The 18349-nt window shown below is 37.9% G+C and overlaps 1 protein-coding gene across 15 annotated transcripts in view; it reads left to right on the plus strand.

Moving 5' to 3' along the window:
- Positions 1 to 18349, plus strand: part of PLPPR1 (phospholipid phosphatase related 1) — a 538830-nt gene that overhangs the window by 496675 nt on the left and 23806 nt on the right. For all 15 annotated transcript variants that reach the window (XM_077912712.1, XM_077912710.1, XM_077912715.1 and 12 more), the window contains one exon: positions 10570 to 10702. In XM_077912712.1, the coding sequence (XP_077768838.1) occupies positions 10570 to 10702 (133 nt within the window). The remainder of the gene's footprint in view (positions 1 to 10569; positions 10703 to 18349) is intronic.

Raw genomic sequence — 18349 nt, forward strand, 5'->3', positions numbered from 1 at the left:
ATTGCTTCTTGAAATTAGAGAGATTTTGTTCCATTAAAAACAAAACAAACAAAAAAAAAAAACCAAAAACAAAAAACAAAAAAAAACTAAGCAAAGCCAGGGAAACAGATTAAGAAAAACTATGGACAAAAGAATTTGTGAATTAGAAAACAATAGAATTAACAAGTAAAATAAGGAGCTAATTCTTTGAAAAGCAAAATGTGCAACCCCCTAGTCTACTATAGAAAGGCAGAAGTAAAAAAAATGTTAAAGCATGTATATAAGCAAAAATACATAAACCTTTAAAAGTCTGTATTAAAATTGTATTTACAATTCTGTGCCAATAAATGCTTTCATCTCAATAAAATTGGTAATATTTTATGAAAAGATAATTTATAAGCAAGGCCCTAAAAGGATGTAGGAAAGCTGAATAGTGAATAAAAACAGGATAAATTTTTAAACATGTCTAAAATTTATCTCACTAAATAGTATGAGGACATGTAGCTATAACATAAATTCCTTCAAACTTTCAAGGAATAGAAAATCCATAATTATATAAAATGTCACAGAGCCTAAATATAAATGGAAAGCTTTTTAGTGCAAATTACAAAGCAAGAAAAATATAGATTTTAAACACTTAGAAAGTCTGTGTGTACACCCACAAAAGCACCCTGAGTAGCGAAAACAGTCTCCTTTATGAATGTTGATGCAAGCATATAGAAAAGGTTTGATAGACTTGTCTGCCTAAAAATAAGCATCTCTAACAAAAGAAAAAGACTGCAAAAAACTTACAGGATATAAGACTCAAAAAACTTACAGGATGTAAGACTCAAATGTAAATATCCTTACTATTTTTAAAAATGAGCTTCCCCAAATAAAACCAGGAGAGGACAAGAATAAACAATTAATAAAACAGTAAATTGACCGTGCATGTCAACATTTCTAAACTCATCAATTATCAAAGAAAAGTAATTTTGACAAGCACAGCATTTCCCTCTATGCAATTGAAAATGTTTTAAAGAAATTAGCCCATGTAGTTGAAGGTACAGACACTTTCACACAGTTCTAGTAAAAGTGTAGACAGATATTTTCTTTTTAAAGAGCAGCTTATCAAAGATGTATTAAAAGTTTATAAAATTCAGACTCAGTTATTAATTCCATTCCCTGAATTTATGTTAAGGAAATAATCAGTTTTATATAAATACAAGGATTTGTGTATAGGGATATTCATGTCAGCTGTAGTCCCAATGAAAAACTTGGAACTGGCTAAATACACAGTACTGGGGGATTGTGTAAATACATTATGAGGCAGTTGTGTTTTTGAGACACCTTTAATAGCAATGAAACATGCTTTTGATTTAATGTTAAGATTTTTAAGGGCTAAAAAAAAAAATATTTTTAAGGGCTAAAAAATGTATATAATAGTGCATGAAAATCTTTCTCCCTTTCACAAGAGAATCTGACCTCTTAATTTTCTGGGTGAGTTTTCCTAGAAAGGTTTTTAGTAGTATATATCAACTGTGTGGCTAGGCAAAATTAACTCCTGATTGGTGAATTGTCATCTGTACTCAGAGAACTGTAATTACCCGAGGAGGTGCCATGCTATTTCTAAGTGCAGTGACTCTAGAAATTTCACACATCCGCTGCAGGACCTTGAAAGCTATGCCTGTGGAGTTGGCTGCACCAGATGTTGACTCCTATAAAGCATGAGGTTTTTAAGTCTTGGTGGCTCCTGCTTCCTCTGATATGTCTGTGGTCTCTTGCACTTGAGCTATACTGCTGTGCTGGACCACTGTGAAGACACGTGCTGAAGAGGAGCATGTGATGCTTCCCTCCTTCCAAGTAGACAGTGCCCAATGTAGCATGTGGTTGTCTGTGGGTCTGAATCTTTAATGGCCCTAAGAAGATACATGGTGTGTGTTGCAAGATAATCACAAATTTATAATTATACATAAAAAAGAGTAGTATGAAATTAACTAAAAATTTACAGTCATTACCTATGAGTGCTAATGGTACAGTTAATTTTTTCTTCTCTTTTATCCTTTTATATACTCCTTTCCTAATTCTACAGGAGTGTGTATTATTTTCAAATCAAAAGATACATTTTTAAAACATTGTTTACTCCACTTCTTCTGGCAATAATTATGAAACAACCAATGTCTAATAAGACTTGAAAATGGCAATTCTAATAAACAAAAACACACATGGCCAAAAAACAAAAATAGGAAAAGAGAACTTTGTGGAGAATTTTCTCTTCTTTCTGGGCAAAAATAATATTGCCTTGATTCTAAGATTTTCAGTAGAAACTGTTCTCCAGGCTGCAAAGTTTGATTCTATCTCTTTCATTGACTTCCTTTTTCCCTAAATGACACAAATTCACATGGAAGTCAGTTGCTCCTATGTGAAGTTAAGGCGCATGGTCAATAAACAACTGAGGACTAAGAACCTATAGTTCTACTATAGCTCTCAAGTATGGAACCTTCTCCATTTCTTTGCTTCTTTGGGTGAAAAATGTGACCAATAATGCTAGCAGATCCCTAAGACATAGGCTGAGGAATATTCCATAAATGATTATAAGCATGACATCTTAATTTACTTACATTATGTAGTTTTTGCCTAATTTAGCCTCTTGACATCCCAGTGAAATAGAAAAGAGACACCCCAAAGAACATAGAGAAGGTGTGGTCCAGTTCCCTTCATTTTTGAGTTGAGAACCTCAAGACTTAACTAGGTTAAATGATTCATTGAAGGTCCAGCTAGTTCTGTGTGTGACTGAACAGATAGCCACCCATTTGGTTCCACTTTTATTTTTCTCCCGAATGAGGGGCATTGCTAGGAGCCAAGGCTGATTACAGCTGTGACAGGTTAATGGTAGAGAACCGTGTGGCTTTGAAACACACTGACAGTGCTTGATCTTCCCCTAAGACCTGAAAAAAAGTGAGCAGCGTCAGGATAGAGAGCAAAATTCCTCTGATGCTCAGACATTTCCTGGGAGGAAGGAACTGTGTTCATTTCTTCTGTCCCATCTTAGGGAGGTATGGCTTGTCCAAGAGCAGCTTTTATTGGGCCATTGGGATCCAGATCCCAAGTGTCTAACAGAGCACCGTCCCTGCTTCAGAGTGTGCATTCCCTTCACGCTGCCGTCATCTGATCTCAGGTTGGGTGTGTCAGAAGAGGCAAAGATCCAGTCATGGCTTTGCCTCCAGTAATTGTGTGACCTCTGGTAAGTCATATTCCCTTGATAGGTTCAATTTCTCATCTGTAGTTAAAAGGAGGGATTGGGCTAATGATCTCCAAGATATTTCTAGTTCTAACATTCCAATAAAGCTATAAAAAAATAAAAATATTTTTTTTAAAAAAGCATTCTGATTGGAAAGTTCCACATGTCATGTTCCCAATCCCCAAGTTTCAACTTTCTTTCTGGAGTTGATTTTATACTCTGTGCCTGGTCAGGTTTTCATAGAACTGCATGGAGTTTTTGTTGTCATTGTTTATTTCTTCCTTAAGCCCATTTCCTGTTTTCATTGGAGTAGGAAGAAGGCAAGATCCCTGTGGGGTGACTTGTATGACATTAACGAATGGCGATTTTCAGAAAAGTAGCGCAACCTGGACTTGTCCTTGGTTTACTGTGCATTCTAAAGCACAAAGGATGTAGGAAAACCTAGCACCTTCCACTGCTCTGTGTCTCTTTGGATGGGCATTAACAACTCCATTCATGACTGCAGGGACGCACAAGAAAGGCACAAGGGAAAAGACTGTGCTGAGTGTTTGACCTGTCAGTTCCTATTTCTCCTTTTGTGCTTTGCTGTCAGAAGAGATCAACATCATGTCAGGGCAAAGCCACATGGGCATTAAACTGCACAGAGACAGGCCACTGCTGTCTCAGATCTTCAGGAAAGGTTAGAGCTTGGGGGATTTATTGTGTCCAGAACAGTTTAACCAAAAGTGGTAGCCCATACTTCCAAGAAATCTGCAGGGTGCCTTCTAACCAATGTGGAATCCCTGGATGACCACTGCCTCTGGCCTCCTGAAGAAACTTGTACCACTCTGAGTCAAGGGCAGAGAGCCTGCTTGGATAAGAGGATTTAACTCAGCAGAGAATCTGATTTACCTTTATTTTACCTCAGCCCCAGCACCACAAGGCATGAGAAAAATGGCTATTAAACCTTTTTCTTGGCCTCACAACAAAGTGACAGGGGAGTATTTAGTATTGAAGCAGCAGAACATTTGATGCCTAGCCCGAGAGAATTGAAACAGCTCGCAGTTTGCATGCAACTGTGCACGCACGCATATATAAGACTAATCTAGAATTTCGTAGGAAAGGAAGAGACAAACACAGTTTGATAGAAAGGCACAAATTGGAGGAAATTGTGAATCTTCATTTGGGGGGTTTCCGGGCTGTAAGCTCTTGGAGTGAATATAAAAGCCCAAAACACAGTGTGGAACAGAGTGGGCTCTCACTAAATGTAAGTCTGTTGGCTGGCTGACGTGGGACGCAGCTGCTGAAGCAAAGGCAGCATTGTGGGACTTTGCACTGCCTCAGAATCTGCCTCTTCCAGGCTCTGAATAATCTCATCTATTGAAACCCCTTTTAACACTTTATAATTCACATCTTTTTCCCTTTTGTACATGATCACATGACTTCCTTTTTGGTTTTTTGTTTCTTACCATGAGAACATCATTTTGTTGTTGTTGATGCTAAGGTACTTAGTCTTTACAATTACATTTTTCTTTTCTGGGCAAGATTTATAGGTATACCCATTAATGATTGTGGATTTTTTAAAACTTAAAAAAATGTGTTTCCCCATCTTCTATCAGCTACACATGAATGCTCTAAATTCTTTCACAGATTGTCTCTTCCCCTCACATCATCCCACAGAAAGACTTGGTTGCCATCTTTGAGATGCCCCTTCTAGTGATTGCTGGTGATTGTGGGAAGGAGTTTTGATAATTTGCTTCTTGAAAAGCCTCTTTGCCTAAAAATACATGCTGGTCAATTTAGTTAGTTATCCCAATGCATTTTGCTTTTTATTGAGAGCAGTGTTCTACCTAATGCATTTTAAATTCCAATTTCTCTGATATCCACTGTCCAGGATAAAGGCATAAGAGACTGCTATGATTTGGAATGTAGCATACCACCTGTATGGTGGTATGGGAGGTATTGGGAGGTATTGGGAGGCCCCAATCCACAAATAGTTGCTGAACAACTTCCAAAATAGCATCATGCAAATGGCCTTGACTCTGTTGAAGCCTTGATCTTTAAAAGGCATAGGAAGTATCTGGAGTTGAATTTCTTACTTATACTTAGATGTAATAAAGCAGAAATCAAGAACTCTTGAACCAACCAGAGCTCAGCAACTGAGCCTCTCTGCAAGACGCCTCTGCAGATCTGGGCTGTCCATGGCATTCAGTGGGGAAAGATTAGAGCAGAACGTGAAGATGTGGGCATTCAGGACTGTCAGCACAGTCTGTATATTTTATATTTCCTGGGTCACTAAACAAAATCTACCACAAAAGCCATGCCTGCCTTTCTTAGAAGTGCTCATGACTATGGAAAGCTCCCAGGAGAATATTGGAAGCATCCAGAAATCCCTGGGACTGAAAGCTATTAAATAGCTGAAGCTATTTAAATGCTAATATTGGGAAGTGTACAAAGAACCCTCTCCTCTCCTCTTCCTCAAAGTATAATCCGCAGAAATCCCAGAGAGGGATTTGCAACCTCTACTGTCCTTCAGGAACGCAAGTGACAGAGATAGCAGCAGGCAACAGGATGACTCTGGAGTAGGTTGCATCCACTTTGCTTAAGGAAAGATTACTTGGTGAGGGCAAAGTCCAGTGGGATTTTGAAAGTGAACTAAGGCCCTGGAGAGTTTAACCAGTGGAACTGAGATTGAAGCCCAATTATGTGATATCAGTTTCCCTTCCTCAGTGCTGTCTTGTCAGTTCCTATCATAACAGCAAAATGTTTGAGCTGGACCAGCACAGTCTGGGACTTCTTGTCCGACACATGAGAAACTGAGGCCCAAAGAGGCTCAGTGACCAGTCTAAGATCAAATACCTGGTTGGGGGCAGAACAGAACTGGAGTCATACCATGTTTCCTTACTCTAGAAGTAGAGACAATGATTTTTTAAAAATCATTCTCAACAGACATTCTTGCCTAGATAGGCCAGGAAATAAAGACAAGAAACATTCCTTGAGCATGTACAGATGCTTTGATGTACATTTTTAAAAATACTGTAAACTATTTTCAGATACAGTTATTACCCTCATGTTCAAAGTCATGAAAAAAGAAACTGGGTTCAGAAAGGTTCAATTACTTGACCCAAATCGCACTTCAAGAGAGGAGAGAGCTGGGATTTCATTTCTACAGCCCACATTCAAAAAACAGCAATGACTGATCTTGCCAAGTACCAGAGCCACAACTAGCATATGTGTGAACCCAAAACATATATTACAAGAGTTCTAGATGCCCTTTTTAGTGACAACCACGTGTAACATGCAATGAATCCCCCTTACAATATGAGATTGCAATACATCCTTCCAGTGACTATTTTTTCCTGAAAACTGTTTTTTATTTTGAAATCTAAAAACTGTTCCCTAAATATTTTACATTTATATCACTTATTTGTCACTTACCAGATCTCCTGTGAAACACTGTGAGGAAGATCTAAAAGATAACACACCAGACTATAATACCATATTCCAGGATTATTTGTTTATTTCTTTGCCATTTGGGTTTATATATCTGAAATACAACTTTATCAAGTTAGAACAGTTGTCCCCCTTACTTAAAGTATATTTACTATTCTCTAAATGTCTTGTGTCACATGGGGTTGTAGCCAGCATAGCTGGGGGATAAGAAGTGCACCAATGGAAGTCATTTGCAGTTCATTCATTGCCAGATCTAGAGGTTGGCCTTGGTCATTTCTCACCAGAGGGTATTCTGATTTGCTGTGAATAATATGATGTTTGTCAGCCAACAATCAGAAAGGCAATAATAGGGAAACCAGGGCCAAACACCTAGAGAGTCCCACATGTCCCAGTTGCTCTCTGAACAGAGGGGTAGGTAGAGGCAGAGTGTGTGTAGCAAAGACACAGATGGAGAAACCCAGCCATTGCCAAAACCAGAATCATAAATCTGCTACCGTGTACAAAATAGCATTCAACGTGGGCAGGAGGCCTGTCAGGAAAGAGAAGAGACCCCCTTCTCTTAACAGGCAGCATTCTCTCTTTCTCTCTCCAAATATAATCAGGCCCTATATGAGACTATAGGACCCAGTAGATGGACAAATAACACCCTATGTATGGTCAGTAAAACACAGAAAAATGAACATCCATGAAGCCCACTCCCTGGGGTCTGAGAGCTGGATTGTTTCTTCAGCAACATTTATGTCCACCACAGTCTTAACTGAAAACCAGGAATATTTTCCTACCTTTCAGTTATAAAATGACCCCTTTCCTCCCTCCCTCCCTCCCTCCCTCCCTCCCTCCCTTCCTTCCTTCCTTCCTTCCTTCCTTATGGAGATATTTATTATCACTTAATATATTCCCAGCGTTATGTCAGTAGCCAGATATATAAGTTAGTCTATATCCTTGCTCTGTTTTTTTCTTTTATGCTTCATACCTTAATTGGAATTTGAATATTGTTCACCAATAGTAACAATTCTTGTACCACATATTACCTTTGACACGAGAGTCTTAGAATTGACTTTTGGGCATTTTATTTGAGTTCCATACCCTTTTGCAAGACAAATTCTGTTTGGTTTGGTATGACATGGAGTGATTTTGTTGAGATTTTTATGTGGGTATATGTATGTGCACATGTGTATTTTTAACAAGAATGGGCTGTATATAGATTTTCTCACACATTTTCTTGCTTTTTTTTTTTTGTCCTCATGTGTGAGTAGTGGAAAGCTTCACTAAATTGAGAATCTCTAGAACATGCACATCTCTTTCCTATTGAGTAAGAATGTTTTGGGCTTCTGGAATGGCTAAGGCAAGCAATGCTTATTTCTTTTCATATATATCCTTACGTGTTTATCACCTTCCATCCCATTTCCCTGATTTACTTTGTAATCATATGTCATTTCATGACATTATATGGTGTATTTATTAGTTTCCTGTGTCCTCCCTACACACACATACACACTAGACATCTGTTTATGGCTATGCCTCCAGTGCTAAAACAATTCCTGGCAGAGTGGGTGCTCCCTCTCCAAAACTGTTGAATGCAAAATGAATATATGAGTGAATTTAGTTCAGAAGAGATAATTCACTTTGTATTACTTAGTCCTTGGTTTTTATTTAATCTTAAGCAATACACCAAGAATGGTGTGCTTTCTGGTCCATATTGTCAATTTCCTGCATTGTTCATCTTCAGAGAAATTAAGGTCAGAGGATTCTATCTATAAGAAGATCCTCTAAAAATTCAATCTTTTATTCATTCAACAAATATTGGTTGAGCCTACTATATATCAGTCCCTGTCCTAAACACCATACAAAGAATGGCAAAAGTCTTTCCCATAAGGATATCATAGTCAGATGAAGAGGGACACACAAACACTAATTGCAATTAATTGAGTAGATGTCAAGATAGAGATCTGTATAATGTGTTGTGGGAGCAATGAGCAGACAGGTTCCCTCTTTTCCTGAGGGGATCTGGTAAAGGCTTTGGGAAGAATGGTGACATTTTCATTGAATCTGGAAGGATAAATGATGGAAATCGTTTTTTGTTCTTTATCATTTACCTCATTAAACCCGTATTCCAAAAGCCCTTCATTAATCTGATATGCTTAATTCATTCAGCATCAAATTACTATTTTGTACCTTACATTTGGCTAAGCCCTGGGGGGAGTATAACCAAGAATAAGACAGACAAGTCATCCCATAACGAAGATCAACAATAATAATATGTAACCATTTCTGATAAGAAATAGAAGAGAGAAACACAAGGTAAGAAATCCGTGTATAACGAGAATATCTGAGCTGGTCTGTGGAATGAGAGAAAGCTCCCTTAAGGAAATACTATTTCACGTATCCAAGCATGCATGAATTTATCCCCATCTGTTCACTAAGATAAAGAAGAGCAGTGCAGTTCCATCATGTACACTAAGGACAAACAGAACCCCTTGGCACCTTATTTTAGGAGAGAGAGGTGTTACTAGAAAAGAAGGAGAGCTGAGTTCGCAAAGCTATTCAAATTATTTGTCCATGGTAGAGCATCGACTCATTGTTAATTCCAAGGGACGTAAGGCACAACATATTTCTAATTCTGAACAACCATACTTAGCACCTGCCAATGTGATGCATGCTATTGTGTGCCTGTCTGACCCTAGTTCTGTCTCCTCTTGCCAATCTCCTGCCCCATTCTGACTTGCCTCTAGTTCTGTTTCCACAACACCATTCTGTCTTGTACTTTAATAGCATCTGAGATTCTCAGTATTTAAAGCATATTACACTTAACTTGTTTTGTTTTCTGTGTTCTCAATATTAAACACAAATTCAACAAATATCTTTATCAAGTCAGTACTAAGTAAAATTGTAAGTGGTTGAGATGAAGGCTCTGGAACCAGGTCTTCTTAGCTTCAGAGCTGAGGTTTGTGACTTACTAACTCTGACGTTGGACAAATTATTTCATCCCTCTGTGCCTCAGATGTTATATTTGTACAATCAGGATAACGTGCACACAGAAAAATGTGTAATGGCCACATTCTAGTGCTGCCCCGATACTGAACTTTCTTTCTTCACCAATGAAACAAGGGTAATGATACCTACACTAGGAACCTTCTGAGAAAGAAAAATACTATGATGAAGTGCCTGACACCTAGTTATCAATGAATGATGGTAATTCGTAACTTTATTCTTCATTGGTGGTGCTCAGATTTCACCCGACAACTTACCTGCCTCCCGTTCCTGATTTTAAATAGGAATACACTGTGCTGAGTGCTAGAAGCATAATCAAGAAACATAACAGGTAGTCAGTTCCTGTCCTCAGGGAGCTTACAGTCTACACAAAGGCATTATGATTTATATTGTAAATATATATGTATTAGTTCAAGATAACAAGAGAGAGAAGTGACAATTATAAAGAAGGGACAGTCAGCCAGTTCACAGTATGAGAAATATAACTCAGGCCAACATGTTCAAATAAAGATTTTTCAGGTAAATAACATATTGCCACATAATGAAATAAATTATGATGTGTGTTTATAATGCCTTATTGGGCACATGACTGTCCCAGTCATTTCTCATCATTGCAGCTCACACATTCAGTTAAAAAAAAATTCAGTCCAGCATGAGTGAGCCCTCTCATAGATTCTATTACAATTTAGTATTTCAACCTATGTTTTTATATGAATTTAGAATTTAAGAGTATAAACCTCACTGAAATGATCACTTATTGCCATCTCTAATTCTTTTGGAGAATTAAATGCAAACTACTTTAACTCTCTATCTCTGCAGTATTACATCTTTTAAAAGGATTTGGAACCTCAAAAGTTTGGGTTTTGCTTTCAGTTTTTTAAAGCCACTGATCTCTTTTATCAGACAGCTCTCTCCAACTTGACATTTCTTAAACATTCCTTCTCCAGATTTTTATTGGAGAGATATCCATGTATTTTATAAAGTCAACCAGAGAATCTCTGATTGCCCAGGAGAAAACCATTCTGACCGGAGAATGCTGTTATCTGAACCCCTTACTCCGAAGGATCATAAGATTCATAGGTGAGTACAAAAGCATGCTGAACCAAGCCCTCACTTATAGGTACAATCTACTAAACTTAATACAGATGAACATGCTTGATGAAATAAACTAAGCTATGGAGGCATCAACTTTAATAGCAAGAGTTTTGGGACACCTGGGTGGCTCAGTGGTTGAGTATCTGTCTTTGGCTCAGGGCATAATCCTGGAGTCCTAGGATCAAGTCCCACATCAGGCTTTCTGCATGAAGCCTGCTTCTCCGTCTGCCTATGTCTCTGCCTCTCTCTCTGTGTCTCTCATGAATAAATAAATAAAATCTTTAAAAAATAAATAAATAAAAGCAAGAGTTTCTTTAGGGATTTTCTGGGAAGTGCAGAAATTGAGGCTGATCATAGTGCCAAGTCCAATTTCTCATCCTTGAAGTGAAGCAGTACTTATTAAATTTTCTTACAAATTATTTCAACTTGGATTTTCTCCCTACACAATATTTATCTGAGACTCCCTTTGGACATATATTTTAATACTGACCAGATATTGTCATATACCCTTTAACTGAGTCAGGCGAGGGTGTGGGGGCACAGCAAGGGATACCAATAGAATGAATTTAGAAACAATCAAATTTCCTGACAGAGATTTCCCATCCAGTATAATTTTGTTATACAGAGAACTCTACACAAAGTATGGGAAATCTAATCCATCAGATTCTGGAAAACAATGCCTTCCAAGGTTGGAGAACAAATGGTTTTATTAGTGTTCATGATAAAGAATTAATTAATTAATGCATGTGCTATGTCTCTCCTTCTAGGATTAAAAAAAAAAAACATCTGAGGTGATATGGATAATAATTGTAGAATGGGAATGAATATGTATATGGGAATAGGTAGGAAGTAGATTTTACAGAGTTCCTACACAGTAAATACTCAATAAATAACTGTTACAGTGTTCAAATGAGATCTTAGAAATACCTACTGACCAGATCTTCATGGGAGCCAGGATAAAACCCCCAAAGTGTGAACATGGCTGCTATTAAAATAAGCTATGCTACCATTTAAAACCCACAAAATTGACGGCTAAGAAAGTGAAGAAAGAAAAGTGAAGGCCATGCTCGCGGGGCCCAAAAAAAAAAAAAAAAAAAAAAGGGAAAGAAAGAAAGTGAAGGCCAGAATACAACATCCTCTCAGCTCTTGGTTATCCTTAATCCTGGGGGTTTTTTTCCTATTATAGAAAAGGGCTGGGGACACCTGGGTGGCTCAGCAGTTAAGCATCTGCCTTCAGCTCAGGGTGTGATCCTGGAATCCCAGGATCGAGTCCCACATCAGGCTCCCTGCATGGAGCCTGCTTCTCCCTCTGCCTGTGTCTCTGCCTCTCTCTCTCTCTCATTTCTCTCTGTCTCTCATGAATAAATAAATAAAATCTTAAAAAAAAAAAAAAAGAAAAGGGTTGGATTTCCTCAAGTCATAAGCAAATGACCACATTGAATTTGAATATGCAGGAACTTCTGTGATTGGAGTGGGAATGAGGGATGTAGAAGAGTGGGAAGCCTAAGAAAATCTAATTTAAAAGAAGCAACTCTTAACATTAAAATAGTCTTCAAGGGCTCCTGGTGGCTCAGGTTATGTATGATTCAGAAGTCCTGGGATCAAGCCCTGAATAAAGTTCCCTGTTCTGTGAGGAGACTGTTTCTCCCTCTTCCTCTGCCACTCCTCCTTGCTCATGCGAACTCTCTCTCTCTGTTCTGTCTCTGTCTCTCTCTCAAATAAATAAATAAATAAATAAATAAATAAAATCACTTAAAAAAAAAAGTCTTCAGCATCTCCTGATGATATTTGCAGAATGAATTGTGGAAGTCTGCAATCACTGGATAATCCCTGGTCAAGATGATGTCACCACTGTCTGAGTTCACTCATTCCAAACAGTGGTGCCTTCAAAGATATCCAGTGTTTGGCCACTTCCCACTAGACTGGCTAGGTAACAAATTATCAGGAGAAAACAAAAGGAGAGAAGAGAATCTTTACAGGATGGTAGACTAGACACTTTATAAACATTGTTTTCACTTAATCCACCCAACACCCTGTAAGGTAATTTATAATCCTAATTGTACAGATGAAGAATTTGATATAAAATTGGATAAAGTTGGGGATCCCTGGGTGGCTCAGCAGTTTAACACCTGCCTTTGGCCCAGGGTGTGATCCTGGAGTTCCGGGTTCGAATCCCGTGTCAGGTTCCCTGCATGGAACCTGCTTCTCTCTCTGCCTGCTTCTCCCTCTGCCTCTCTCTCTCTCTCTCTCTCTCTCTCTGTCATGAATAAATAAATAAAATATTTTTAAAAATTAAAATGGGACAAAGTTACTTTTCCCAAGGAAAGAAGTGGGAGTGGGAGAGTGTATATGTCTACAGACATTTATATAATTTGATTCAAAGAAGATTTTATGATCACTAATCAGATAATTAGAGCAAGTTATTCAAAGCAGAAGGTTATTTGATTACAATCCAATGGAGATATCTTTAAAGGTCACTGTTGCTTTTCCTTGGCAAAGATAAGGATCAGGGCAGAGTCTAAAGCGTAGAAATTGTACCTGGTGTCTATCATTTATATAGACCTGACTCTGTGCATGGTCAGGACAAGACTTTGCTGGTGGACATCCCCACCCTCCAGGAACAAAACCTGCAGATTGCTGGTGCTACCTGAAATTCGAATTGGAGTCAGTGCATTGAGCTGAGGTGTGGTTTCAGGAGGATGACTAAAGTAGAAATGTTTCACCCTGGAGGAACATCAAACTCCCATTTTTATAACCAATAACACATTAGTCCTTTGGAGTCTATCATAAGCTAACAGAGATGCTGCTCACAGGGAAGGGATGCTTGTGTGGGGAGACAGCCAGCAGGTAACATGCAAATCTTGGAGAATTAGAGGAACAGCATCAAGAGAGAGAAAAGAGATTTCTAGGTAGGGAAGCATTTGCTTCATGCCTTCCCTCATTTGTTTTATGGCACCGGGTCCGCCCAGTTGCTTAAAACATAGTGCTAGAGGTCACCTTAAGCTATCTGAGAACTTGTTAGAAATGTACATTCTTAGGCCTCGTCCCATGCCTACCAAATCAGAAAATCCGGGAATGGAGCCTGAGGATCTGTATTTCATGCCAGGTGTTGCATTTAGGCAGTTCTGATGCACTCTGAAGTTTGGGAGCCCAGGTATAGGCCACTGAAATTTTTTGCCCTGTAAGTGGTTTCCCTACATCTCGTCTTGCAACGTGGCTCCATGTACCCCAGGCCCAAAAAAATGTCATCTACTGTCCATTTTACAGTTCTTTCTGGAACAAAACTATGATCAAGTCATTTCCCTGCTTAAATTGTTTCAAAGCATTCCTAGTGTTTTGAACAATGCAGTGCTTAACCCTGGTTCCTGCTCATGTGCTATTCCTTCTGCCTGGGGCACCCCATTGCCATCCTCTCACCCTTAAAGCTGACAATCCTACTCATCCTCCAGAACACTGCTTACACGTTACCTTTTTTACCACCCCAGACAGCTAGCTACCTCCTCTCCCAGGCCCCCACTGAGTGTGTTTATAGGCACCTACCCTATCCATGTAGTTATCTAAATCTGTTATTCCCTTTACTTTGTGATTCTTTAGGGAACAAAGACTGTATCTTTTCACTATTTATCAACAGCATATTGCAAAATGTCTGGCACATAGTAGGTTTTCAACATTTTTTTTGATAAGTAAAGAACAAAGATTGACTTTGTTAAATCACAGATTTGCCTAAAATTGCTTCCATAAATGCTGGTTCTTAAATTATTCATTTTCCTCCTGTTTAATTAACTTTATTACCACTCTTCAGCTTAGTTCTAGGAAATTAAAGTACATATGTTAGGCAATTTCTAAGAGAAAGTCAGAGAATTCTGCCCTAGCTTCATATGGGAGAGTTGGAGGTGGGGGGAGGGGTCCATGTATCTTAAGAAGGGCAACTTACTTTGAGTATCTGGATTAATGTGGTTTTTTAAGAGGAACAAGCATACTACTTAAAGATCCTTTAAATGGGGAGGTTTCCTTTGAAAATATGAAGTAGAGCAAGGCAGTAATCAAATGTATTAGATATGTTATTCTAAAGAGCTTAACAGTCCTTTTGTCTAAACTAGTAGCCACCAAAAATAATCAGAAAATGACAGCTGTTTTAGCTATTTTAATTAAGTTGAAATTGCATGACTTTCTCTTGCAGTTTATGTAATTATTCTAGAATCCATTACAAATAGTATTTCCTGACAAATATGATCAGCTTCTCATTACAAAATGACCAGTGAATTAGCAAAATATTTTTAAGTAAAGTAACGCTTTTTGCTCTCAAGTGTGAGGAAAAACTTGAGATTCGAACACATTTCTGGAAGAACTATATCCATATACTCTTTCTGCATAGCAGTTTGATGATGTATTTCAGTAGCTTAAAAATAGCTATCCTTTAGGGTGCCTGGGTGACTCAGTGGTTGAGCATCTGCCTTTGGCTGATGTTATGATTCTGGGGTTCTGTGATCGAGTCCCACATTGGGCAGGGAGCCTGCTTCTCCTTCTGCCTATGTCTCTGCCTATCTCTGTGTCTCTCATGAATAAATAAAATCTTTGGGGAAAAAATAGCTATCCTTTTTAACCCAAAATGCCACTTCAAATAATTTATCCTAAGGAGATGATCATTGATGTAGATTAATTTTTTGGACTAAAATTATTTTTTATAACACACTTAGAAATATCTAATGACACAATTTTTTTCAATATAATGCTAACACTCCTAGTTGCAACCTCAGAAAATGTTATTTTTAAAAATTTTTAATGAAAGGGGAAATATTCATGATATAATGTTATATGAAAAAGTCAAGTCATTATGAATCTATAATTATTTCAAAATAAGAAAGATACAACATCAGAGGGGTGTGTGTGTGTGTGTGTGTGTATTTATCCCAGTGAAAGAAAAGATTGAAGGTATACACTCACAGTTAACTTTTGTCACTTCTGAATTGTAGGAGAACGGTTGAATAATTTTTATCTTTTGATTTCTATTCTATAATTTCCAATTTTTATCATGAGTATGTATAATTTTAAAATCAGAAGAAGAACTAACCATTTTTTTAAAGGAGCAAGGGGGAGGAAAAATAGGGGCAAAATACAGGCTATCCAGAAGATAGCCAAGTCCTTTCACATGGTCTTCAGTGTACAAAGCAGAGCTGAGAGGGGTACATTGGCTCTCAGACTTCTCTAGTCTGGGTGGCATGGACTTGAACAGTATCCCCTCATCCCACCCCACAGATCCAAATTAAATTTTCAGTGAGAAAACAGCAAGAATCGTGAAGTCAGAGGGAAAACATTCAAATGAAGCCATCTCCTCCTGTAGACAAATACTAACTGCATGAATCTTGACAGAGAGGATGGGATTGCTCTGATTGACAGATCCAACAATAAATTGGTTTTTCCAAAGTGGTCAATATAAGAAAGATGCCCGGCCTCCCAGATGTAGGTTCCACCCATTTCTAAACTGTGATTTAATTTCTTAAGTTGTGTTTACATGATGTGGGAAGGGAGGAAAAGAATTGACTGGACTAACAAATTTCACCAACATTTTATAAAAACAAATGCAGTCAAATTAGAACACATATTTGGACTTCTCCCTCTCCTAATCATTTTCCTCTCCATTCCTTTCCCTTCTTATACCATCTATTTTGGTGTTACACTAAATTGAACAACAACACCCAGATTTAATTAAGTTCTCAAGAGATAAATCCCTACATTCTTTTTTCAGTAGTAAAGACCAAATAAGGAAGTTACATTTTCCAAAAAATTCATGAAGATAAGTTTAGTTAAATCCTTTATATTTACTAATACATTGAGTAGACATATCCTTGTAAATATCAATTATTAAATAGTAACTTTTTGACTTAATACTGAATAGTAATGAATAAAAAATTAGAATTTGATGAGGGCTTTGGGGTTGTTTGTCATATGGAAAGAAAACTAAATTAACTTTCCCTTCCTGAATAACTAATTTCTTTTGGGTTAAAGGAAAGAAAAAAGAAAAAAAAACCTCATCCAAATATGTCAAGATTAGACTGTCTATTAGCAACTAAAATAGCCTGTCACCCAGAAGCTATTTATTATGGGCTTCCCATTTGGGATCACATAGTTGCTCCATTATTACTTCTAATAAAAATTTAATTAAATACCAAGCAAGTCTTATGCCATTTAGGTCGGGTCTGAGGATTAGGTAGCACTGGACAGAATAGAAAGTACCATGGTAAACAGTTAATTCATGTAACACTAATTAATTGCCATAAATTAAGTATGATCTAAATGGAGCATGAATATTTTAAATGCAGCTTCAAAGGTCACAGTGTTTTATGGTCATAAGAATTGATACCCTGAGACAAGCTTAATGTCAGCCTTTTTGAGAACTAGAAAATCCTTCTCAATTTTGAAAGTCACTTAAATGTACTTTATCTAAAAAGAGACTTAATTGGATTCAGTAAGTCCATTTCTATGTACATTCAGTGTTTATAATTAAATTATAAACTGGAGGACTGATCACATTCATGCAACCTTCAACAAAAAATTTATTGGTCATCTACCATATGGTAAGCACTGATTAAGTTGTTGAGGACATATTAGTGAACCAAATAGAGATTTATTTGCCCTTACTGAGTTTATATTCCAGTAGGGGAAGCCGAGCATTAAACAAAATAAATACGTAAATTATAGTGTTCATTAGAAGATAAGTGCTATGAGGATAAATAATGTAGAAAAAGGAAATGGGGAGCTTGTAGGGGCAGACATGCAATTTTAAGTGGGGAGGGAGAGGCTATCATATCAAGAGAATTATCTAGAGTTGGCAGTGACTTCATAGCAGGACCGCGACCATCCTAGGAAACGGGGTACCCATTGTGCCAACTGAGGAAGTTAAGGTTCCATTTTTTTTTTTTTTAAAGAAGCTTGCAGTACCCAGGCACTCACCTTTAGTCCTGAGTCAAGAGGCTACCTTGACAGAAAATGCCAAAAACAAGGCAGGGCATGGGCCTATAAGCAGATGGAGATATTTCTGGAACTCGCCAATAGAAACCAGAGTTGAAGCTCCAGGATATAGATCAGGAGGAGAAAGCCAGGATGGCTCTTAAGGGAAAAATGGAACCTAAGTTTCTGAGCTCCATGAGCAACCAAGCCACCAGACTCTGAGACTGACATGGTTTGGTACTTCCTTCTAGGGAACAAAGATGCAGGGAAAAGAGGGAGGGATGTTGGGGCTGGGAGCCCTGAATAAGTAAAAGGCACCACCAGAACTCTGCTCAGGTCTCCAGAAGTTGTAATGAGGCTGCCTGTGGTTGCTATGCTCAGTGCACAGAACAAATCTGCTCTCCTTTGAGTGTCATCCTCCGTGAATGAGAACATTCCAGACCAGAGCAAAACTCCTGGTCCAGAACTCTATAGGTTACTCTCATTATCAAGAGGAAAGTTAATAGTCATTTGAGACTAGTGATCCTTCCTTGAGGGCCTTCTCAGCACCTGTGTTTAAAGGCTGACTTTAAAAAAAAATCAACAAATAAAGACTGACTTTAATAAAAGGAACAAATAGAATGCCACTTTCTCAACACTTTGCTGAAGAGCCAATGCAAATTCATGACACTTCAGGGAACTTTG

This window comes from Canis aureus, chromosome 10, assembly GCF_053574225.1.
Source record: "Canis aureus isolate CA01 chromosome 10, VMU_Caureus_v.1.0, whole genome shotgun sequence".
Lineage (NCBI taxonomy): Eukaryota > Metazoa > Chordata > Mammalia > Carnivora > Canidae > Canis > Canis aureus.